This window comes from Trichechus manatus, unplaced genomic scaffold, assembly GCF_000243295.1.
Source record: "Trichechus manatus latirostris isolate Lorelei unplaced genomic scaffold, TriManLat1.0 scaffold00309, whole genome shotgun sequence".
Taxonomy (NCBI): domain Eukaryota; kingdom Metazoa; phylum Chordata; class Mammalia; order Sirenia; family Trichechidae; genus Trichechus; species Trichechus manatus.
Window position 1 is genome coordinate 1,141,300 of NW_004444245.1, and position 9,761 is coordinate 1,151,060.

Below are 9,761 nucleotides of genomic sequence, written 5' to 3' on the forward strand. Positions count from 1 at the left end.
TTCTTCATTCTCCCTTGCTCCAGCTGGGATGGGACCAGTAGATGTGTCTTAGATTTGCCCACCTTTTTAGTCTACTTTAAACTAGAACAGACCTTCTGGCTTTCTTTGTTCTCAAGAAGTTGGCATTTTTGAAGAGCATAGGGCAGTTCTGGTTCCCTATAAGACTTTCTTTTTTCCCTTTTAAAAATGTTAGGTTTCTTAAGGAAAAAAATATCGAGTATATAGCAATCAATTTAGTTGCAGTAATACTTGCAATCAGCAGACCCTGCCTCAAATTTGATGGCCTTAAGAGTACAAGCCCCCATACAAGGCATGCGTCTGTGACAAGAAGGAAGAGGGTTGAGTTTTCAACAGGAAAAGCTGAGGTGGGACCAGGAAGAGTTGTGTCTCAATTGAAAGCTCATTTCTCTTAGGCGGAAGCTGGCCCAGTTACAAGTGGCTTATCACCAGCTCTTCCAAGACTATGACAATCACATCAAGAGCAGCATGGCCAGCAGTGAGCGAAACCGAGTGAGTATGGGCTGGAGGCCAATGCCTGGCTGGCTGTTGTCCCAGAGTCCCCAGCAGTAACGTCCCTGGGACTGTCTGGGACTAAACCTTACCCTCGACCCTTTCTCTGCTGCCCCAGGAAAGGAGAACAGCATGGGGCCTAATCCCCCAGATTCTAGGATATTGGAATGCAAGACCCTACCTTCAGACTTGAGAGAATTAGCTTTGGAGGGGGATACTCGACTTTATCCTAGAGTTTTGTGAAGGCTGCAGCTCTGACGGCCCAGGGAAGGCCTGGTCCAGAGGATGCTGCAGGCTGTTTCAGCTTGGCCGGGCTCTCCCCGCGGGGCGGGAGGATGCTGGTCTCCGTATCCATGTCCTCCCATCAACAATTATCTGCTAGGCTCCTGGCAGGCTTTTCCCGGAGCCCTGCTCAGACCTTTCCTAGATTGGGTGTGGTTTTTAGGGATCACGTCTTTTGAAGGATGCTGTCCAACTGGAAGATACTGGGCAGAGACTTAGAAGGATACAGCCTGAAAAGCAGACCATATGAGGAAGAGTTACAAAACTGTAGCCGTTTAGTTTCCTCAGAGAAGACTTGATAGAGGTGGGGGCATCTGTGTGGGATGATGGTCAGGATGGCTGAGTCGATGGCATGCACCTGGCAGGCAGGGCTCTGTGTAATTACCTCAGAGGGGGTGGCCTTAGGAGGGAGTGTGGCCCTAGTCCCCTGAAGGCTTTCAGGAGGGCTGTCCAGCTTTGGATTCTGGAAAGAGAATGTCTGCCCAGTGGGGGTTATGCCAGATGACTTCAGAGGGCCCCTCCCAACCGAGGTTCTAATAAGTCATGAGGAAAATCTCAACTTTTCTTCTGCCCTCTGGGGCTTTGGCGGGCCACAGCATTCTCCCTGGTACACATTTCCAGCTTGGGATCAGCCCTTGGGCCGAAACTGGCATTACCCCAACTGGTCTTGCCCGGGGCCACCCTTCTGCTCCTCTGGTTCTTCTCACCCAGAAGAGCGGCCTGCTGGGAGGCTGTCTGCCATCAGCTCCCCCTCGCCTGCCTCTAGGGCATCCAGCTGGAAGATCTGAAGCAGCAGCTGCAGCAGGCCGAGGAGGCCCTGGTGGCCAAGCAGGAGCTGATCGACAAGCTGAAGGAGGAGGCGGAGCAGCACAAGACAGTGATGGAGACCGTCCCGGTGCTTAGGGCCCAGGTGACAGCTCTCTTGGGTGGGCTGCACGGGAATGGGGGTTGGGGAGCCCGGGCCCACCCTGGCACTGGAACTTGGCGTTTCTGTCTTTAAGGAATTTATTGAAAAGCATTAGTTATGCATAGATATACATAGAATCTTACACGAGTGTAGAATAGTCATGTTTTTTGCGTAGTCTTCCATTTTTCCCTTGCAAACTGGTTTTCCACGTACAATTCAGTAACGTTACGTTTACCGCGCTGGGAAATTGACAAGTGTTTTTTTTTTTCATCATCCTTAACAGAAACTCAGTGCCCCTTAAGCAGTCCCTCCCCGTTTCTCCCACCCACGTAACCACTGACACACTTCGGGCTCTATGCAGTTGACATCATCCTTTGTAGTGGCCTTGCATCAGCTCCCCTGGTCCTTGAACCCTCAGCGCACTTGAGATTACCCGTGACCTCTGGGAAGGCAGGCGTGGGTCTCTGCTCCCTGCGTCTGGCCCAGAGGGCTTGACGGCTGTGCTGGGCAGCTCCTCTCTCTTGGGTTTACCAGGCGGATATCTATAAAGCGGACTTTCAGGCTGAGAGGCAGGCCCGGGAGAAGCTGGCCGAGAAGAAGGAGCTGCTGCAGGAGCAGCTGGAGCAGCTGCAGAGGGAGTACAGCAAGCTGAAGATCAGCTCACAGGAGTCAGCCAGGTGGGCCCCCTCTGCGTGGGGAGGCTGATATTTGGGGCCGCCAGTATTCACTTTGGGAGATGAATTCCTCTTTGCTTTCTAGGTTAGGATGGGCCAGCACCCCCTCCCCTGCCCCCTTCCCCCATTGTTCCAACAGCTTTTTAAGTTAGTTTGGCTGAGAGCTTTATGCCCAGGTGCTGATGGGCGTGTGTCTGTTTCCCAAGGGCTCTGATTGAGGATATGCGGAAGCGGCACGTCGAGGGCTCCCAGCCGCCTTTGCCCCCTGCCCCAGGTGAGTGACTGAGTGACTTGTGAGCCTCCAGCACTGGGCCTGCAGGAGGAGGAGGAGGTGGGGAGGGCAGGTCGCTGGGAGAAGGATTCCGGGACGGAGGACATACAATCGCTCAGTCTCTGGATTTTCTCCTGGTGAAGACAGCTGGGATGCTGGCGGAGTGCGGCTGAGACTTGACAGTTTGCAGCTTCTATGGGCCAGCCCCTCTCCGTCAGTAGCCCCCTGCCCCTGTGAGGCTATACAGAGGGATGTAGTGGTAGCTGCTGGGTACACGTGCGTGGTGACCCTAAGTCGAATATCGTGGTCCCGAATCAGTACTTTTCCTGGCCTTCCCTTCCGTCTGACTTGCACCCCCCAGCAGGTACAGGACGCCTCTGACAACAGACGCCTGTTTTCCTTTCCCAGCTCATCACTCCTTTCACCTGGCCCTGCTCAGCCAGAGGAGGAGCCCCCCCGAAGAGCCACCTGATTTCTGTTGTCCCAAGTGCCAGTACCAGGCTCCGGATATCGATACCCTGCAGATACACGTCATGGAGTGCATCGAGTAGGGCTGGTGAACACAGGGCCACCTGTGGGTGACCAGACCAGGACAGTGTAATCCGTGCTTTCCTCTTCCACCTGCCTGCTCCGGAATGAAGGGCTAGTGCACAGAGTGGGCTGTTGCTTCAAGCCCCGAGAGCCAGCTTCTGCTGCAGCTCTTCGGGGATTGCTGCTGTTTTTCCCCCTTTAGGGCACATCACGCCCGGGGTAGGCCTGATGCGCTGCCCTTCGTGTTCCATCCTGTCTGCTTGAACCGCTTGCCACTGGGGCTAATCCCTCTTCTTCCACTCCACCCCCGCCCCCCGCCGCCAGGGACATCAGGAATTAAGGCTCTTCCTCCCACCAGCCAGCTAACTCACCTTGCCTTAAACTCCAGGGGTATCACAGCCGTGCTCATTCTCGTGTTTGGTGCACAGTGTTCTGTCTTGTGGCCCCACCGTGGGGTATTTAACCAGTCTGTTATTCGTGCACCTTTGGGCTGTTTCCAGCCTTTTGGTTGCCAGAAATCGTGCCCCAGTGAAAATCCTGTGCCTTTGGGATTGCCTCTTAGAAGAGGGCTGCCAGCTTCGGTGAAGGCGGTAGGTGGTGCTCGAGCAGGCGAGGACCTGTTTTTCCACAGCCTTGCCAAGAGGGGGTGTGTGGTCACTTCTTTGGGTTTTTCCCATCCGCTAGGTGTGCTGTTCTCGAGTTACTAGTGAGCTTGAGCATCTTTTCGGAGGTTTAAGGGCCTGTTCCCGGCTTTTGTTCCTTGTGTTTTAGGAGCTGTTTGTTTAGTAGCGGGATTAGCTTTTGCTTGTGACGGAAGTTGCAAATGTCTTTTCCCGGTTTTGATTTTGCTACTAGTGTCTTTTGTTCGTATGTCACCCCACATAGCAGTCATTTGTTTTCATCGCTTTGGATTCTGAGTTGTGACGGCGTCACGGTCCGACGGAAGGAAGCTTCACACACGTAGCTTTCTCGTTTTCCTTTTTCTGACATCCGAGTGTGGCCTTATCTTGGGCCCGTCCAAGAGGGTTGCTGCCCCGTGTGAGCCATGCTGGCTGTGCTGCCTCAGGTCCTGGAAGCTTGGGATGCTGCTCCTTGCACCAGCTGCGAATGTCCTGGCCTTGGAGTGGAAGCCATTTGGCAACGGTTGTCAGATGGTGAACAGCAAAGGCAGAGTTAGGAGCATTTCCTAGGATGTCAAAGCCATGGGCGTTAACCCGTTGTGGGCCGCACGTTAGAATCATCCAGGGAACATTCACAAAACACCGGGGCCTGTCCCCTTCCCCTAGACCAGTTGAGTTGGAAACTCTGGGGCAGGCGGGACCAGGCCTTGGTTGAGCACCGCTGCTCTTTTGAACGTTCCCTTCCAGGAGGCTCTGCTGCCCACCCCCTTCCTTCTGTTGCCCTCTGGATGATCTCTGTGTAGGGTTCACCATAGACTAGATGGTAAGGATTTTAAACTTTTCCATTAGCCCGGAAGGAGGGGTCTGGTTTCTTCCTTTCCTGCTTTACTTAGGTTGAGTTTCCAGAACAACTGGTTGGATTCCTCCCATGAGGGGACCCAGCGCACCTGCCTTACTAGTTGTGACCCCTGATCTTCATGACCAGGGTTTGGGAGGTAGAGAGATCAAGCACACCCCACCTGAAACCTCTGTGGCTCCCTTGGCTTACACATGCACCCCACTTGTCTGCGGCACCTCCCTGCTGTTCGAGGCACAAGAGAAATCCAAATGACCAGTAAGCACAAGAAAGCATGTCACTCTCACGAGGAGCTAAAACAATGCAAACCCACACAGGAAGTAAAAAGCAATGTTAAAATAGCAACACATCAAGAACAAGGTGCAGGGGATGGACCTTGCTGTGTCCCCCTTCAGTGGAGGCGGGTTTGGCCACGTGGAGCAAGAGACTCAGAAAGCGTCCTCAGTCCTCTCAACGCCGAGAGACAGTCGGATACACACGATGACTTGGAGGTGCTCGCCACACCATTATTTGGAGCAGCCACCATTGTGAGCGTCTCGTTACCCGGGCACACGCTTTGCAGTATGTTGAGTGAAAACTGTGTGTAAAGTCTGACCCCAATTTTGTATATACCTAGCTATGTAGAAAAGTGAAAGCTGTATGAACGTACACTGCTAACATTTGGATGCGTGTGGTGGTGGGAGTACCAGTAATTTAAAGTTTTCCTTACGTGTTTATGTATTTTCTAAGTGCCTGTAATTCGCATGTCTTTTACACATAGACAAAATCTGTTACTGCAGGGTCTGCCTGGTGGTAAAGCGGCTCTGAGGTTTCATCTGTGCCAGTCGCTGGGAAAGAGTTCAGTGTTGATACCACTGTATGTCAGAGAATAGCACGAGGGACTGGCCAGACGCTTCCCGTGCGTAACCCTGTCGGACAGGAGGCCTGAAACACAGCAATGAGGCTTTTTTCTTTTACATAAAAAAGTGCGCCTGCAGCACCACCCTGCATTCTCAACAGGAGGCCTTTAGATATCGGCAGACCACTGACACGCCGGCAGGGCGACGTCTGCGCTGGCTTTTCTGGCTGAGGACCAGGTGGAAAGGGAAGGACTGCTGACGGGTTCCTCCAGCATAGCTTTGCCAAAGGGCACAGAGTGCCGTGGGAAATCCTGTGGGGAGGGGACTGGAAGGGCCGGAGGTGACTTTACCTTTCCGGGTCTCATTTTCCTCATTGGTAAACCGGGGACATCTACCTTTTGTTCATCTACGAGAGGTGCCTGTGAGGTGTGCCTGGCACGTCGCCAGCGTTCAGTAAATGGGTTTGAGAAACAAAAGAAACAAGTCTCCTCCCTTCAGTTTAGCACGGTTCCGGGGAGCTTGGGGCTGAGCAAAGCAAAACATATGGCCACGAGATGGCACTGTTGCACCACAAACGTAGGGCTGACACGGACCGGTTTGCACGCGGTGGGGGGCAGTGCCACCAAAGGCTAGTGGTGGTGGGGAGGAGGGGCACAAGAAGGGGAAGAGGGTAAGGGAACCCCCAGAGGAGAGGGGAAGTGGAGAGGGCTTGTCTAGGTCGTCTTGCTCAGCAGTGAGGTGGGGAGTCTCGGTCAGAGTGCTCATACGGACAGCAGGGGCTTGGGGTCTGTAGACCTATAGGGTTGATCTTGGCTAGGGCTGGCAGATTGTCTCTCAGAGCCTCCAGAAGGAACCAGCCCTGCCAACACCTTGATTTCGGACTTCTGGCCTCCAGAACGGTGGGAGAAGAGAGTTCTGTTGTTTTACGCTGTGCAAGTATGTGGTGCTTTGTTATGGCCGTCATAGGAAGCTAATGCAGTTGTGAGCGGCATGGTGATATGATCTGACTTACACTTTTTAAATTGGCCAGGTCCATTTTACTGTTTTTTTTTTTCTTTTTGTGGTTCATGTACTGTATCCCCTATGTGAAATCTTTGCCTACCCAAAGGTCACAAAGATTTTTCTGCTATGATTTCTTAAAAGTTTATAGTTTTAGCTCTTACATATAGGTCTACAACCATTTGAACGTAATCTTTGTGTACGGCAGGAGGTCAGTGGCAACGTTGTCGAACGTCAGTGGAAAATGTATGAGTGGGTCTACTTCTGGACTTGCAGTGCTGTTACGTGGATCTGTATGTCTACTCTCACACCACTTCCACAGCGTCTTTATTAGTACTGTAGATTCATAGTAAGTCTTGAAATCGGGCCACATTAGTCCTTTAATTTTGTTCTTATTCAACATTATTTTGGCTATTGCAGGTTTTATGTATTTCCATATGAATTTTAGAGTCAGCTAGTCAGTTTCTACAAAATGCCTGCTGGAGTTTTGATTGAATCTGTAAATCAGCGTGGGAAGAGCTGACATCTTAGCAGTGTCGAGCGTTCCGGTCATGTTCATTGATGAACACGGTCTGCGTCTGCATCTGTTAGGTTCTCTTCAGCGTCTCTCTCATCAGTGTTTCATAGTTTCCATGTACAGTGTCTTGAACAAATTTGCTTAAATTTATTCCGAAGTATTTAAGTTTTTGCTGCTATTGTAAATGGTATTAAAAATATGATCCAGTTGATCCTTGCTAGTATATGTACGATGAACTTTTTAATTGACTTTGTATTTTGAGATTGTACTAAACTCCCTTATTAGTTTTAGTGATTTTTCATAGATTCATTAGGTTTTTTTATGTGTATGATGATGTTGTCTTAACTGAAGCAATTTTAATTCTTCATTTCCTGTATCTGTCTTTTTATTTCTTGTCTGATTTCAGTAGCTATTCAGTGATATTCAGTGACAGGTTCACTGTTGAAGAGAAGTGCTGAGGTGGATATACATACCTTGTTTCTGATCTCACAGGGAAAGCATTCTGTTCAACATTAAGTATGATGTTGGTTATAGGTTTGCATAGAAACCCTTTGTCAGGTTGAGGAAGTTCCCTTCTTTTCCTAATTTGCTGAGTTTTTTTTTTTAATCATGAACTGGTTTTGAATTGTGTCAGATGTGCTTTTTTTTGCATCTATTGAGATAATATGGATTGTCTCTTTTATTCTGTTAATATGGTGAAATTGCACTGATTGATTTTGTATGTTAAACCAACCTTGCATTTCTAGGATAAAACCTACTTATTACCTATTAATATATTGTTTAACTTGATTTATACTTTTTTTCTTAAAGATGTATGTGTCTATTCTCATGAGGGATTTTGGTCTGTGGTTCTCTTTTTGGTGATCTCTCTTTGTCTGATTTTCATTTCAGAGTAATATTATTCCCATTTCTCTATTTTCTAAAAAAAATTGTGAGACCTGCATAATTTCTTCCTTAAGTGTTTGATAGAAATAGCAAACCAAACCACCTGGCCTGGAGTTTTCTTTGTGGGGATGCTTTTAATTATGAATTCATTTTTATTAATTGATATAAACCTCCGCAGATATTCTTTTTTCTTCTTATGTCAGTTTTAATAATTTGTATCTTTCAAGGAATATGTCTATTTCATCGAAGTCAAACTTACTGGCACAAAGTTGTTCATAATATCCCCTCGTTATCCTTTTATCTATTTCACTGATTTCTGCTCTTTTTTAATATTTCTTCCCTTCTGTGTGCCTTTTGATTGATTTGCTCTTTTTTCTAGCTTCTGAAAGTGAAAGCTTAGGTCTTTGATTTTGAAGTCCTGTTACTTTCTAATATAAACATTTAAAGCTATAAAGTTTCCTCTAATCATTGCTTTAGCTGTATCCCAAAATTGTTTATGCTGTGGGTTTTTTTTTTTTTTTATCATTTAGCTCAAAACATTTTCTAATTTCCCTTATGATTTTTCCTTTCACCCATGGATTATTTTAATATTTTTTTGTGATTTTTTTCCAGATTAAAAAAATTGATTTCTCATTAGATTCCATTGTGTTCATAGAACATACTAGGTATGATTTCAGTCCTTTTAAATTTATTGAGACTTGTTTTATGGGCTGTCTTGAGTGATGATTATTGGGAATGGACGATGTGCACTTGAAAAGAATGTGGATTCTGCTTTCGTTGGGTGGAGTGTTGAAGCCCATTTGGTTGATAGTGTTTTTCAGGTCATCTCTATCCTTACTAATTTTCTGTCTACGTGTTCTATCAATTAATAAGAGATGAGTGTTGACAACTCTTTAGGGGGTTTTGAGCAGAGGAGTGGCATGATCTATGTTTTAAGAAGAATCCCTTTGGCTGCTGTGTGGAGAATAGATGAGGAATTGTTAGGTGCCGTTGAGTTGGTTCCGACTCATAGCGACCCTATGTACAACAGAACAAAACATCGCCCAGTCCTGCATTATCCTCGCAACCATTGCTATGTTTGAGCCCCTTGCTGCAGCCACTGTGTCAGTCCATCTCATTGAGGGTCTTCCTCTCTTTCACTGACCCTCTACTTTACCAAGCGTGATGTCCTTGTCCAAGGACTGATTCCTCCTGATAGCATGTCCAAAGTATGTGAGACTAGTCTCGCCATCTTTGCTTCTAAGGAGCATTCTGGCTGTACTTCCAGGACAGATGTGTTTGTTCTTCTGGCAGTCCATGGTATATTCAGTATTCTTCACCAACACCGTAATTCAAACGCATCAGTTCTTCTGACTGAGGAGGATGGGACAGAATAGAAGCAGGGAGACCAGTGAGGAGGCTGTTGTAATAGCTCATGCAGGAATTGATGCGGTTTGGATCAGGGTTGTGGTGGTATTCTAGGTAATATGAACTAGTTGGATTCTAGATATATTTTGAATGTAGAGCCAATAGGATTTTGATGATTTGGGAGTTAAGATGACACCATCTTAACTTGGCCTGAGCAACGGGATGGATGGAGCTGTGATCAACTGAGATGAGGAAGACGGTGTAGAACACGTTAGAGTGGATGGAATAACAGGAGATCATTTTTCAGGAGTTTGTATAAACTCTTTCATTGAAGAAAAAAAGGCAGGGGAGAAAATTGCTTCAAATTGACCAACGTAGTTGGATAGGTCTGTGAACTTCAGGGCCTGCTCTTAGCGCAGCAGAGTCTGCAGATGCACCTGGGTGTTAAAACTTCTCCCCAACTCAAACACTGGTGTTCCTGTGGCGTATCATGTATTTTGGAGGGTCTCTGGGCCTAATCCCA

At 47.9% G+C, this 9,761-nt stretch overlaps 1 protein-coding gene across 2 annotated transcripts in view; it reads left to right on the forward strand.

The window, feature by feature from the left end:
- The window catches only part of IKBKG (inhibitor of nuclear factor kappa B kinase regulatory subunit gamma), a 21,685-nt gene extending 12,738 nt beyond the window's left edge, over positions 1–8,947 (forward strand). For both annotated transcript variants that reach the window (XM_004390599.2, XM_023725437.1), the window contains 5 exons: positions 414–510; positions 1,559–1,702; positions 2,234–2,376; positions 2,580–2,647; positions 3,053–8,947. In XM_004390599.2, coding sequence (XP_004390656.1) covers positions 414–510; positions 1,559–1,702; positions 2,234–2,376; positions 2,580–2,647; positions 3,053–3,195 — 595 coding nt within the window. In that variant the 3' untranslated portion in view covers positions 3,196–8,947. The remainder of the gene's footprint in view (positions 1–413; positions 511–1,558; positions 1,703–2,233; positions 2,377–2,579; positions 2,648–3,052) is intronic.
- The last annotated feature ends 814 nt before the right edge of the window (positions 8,948–9,761 follow it).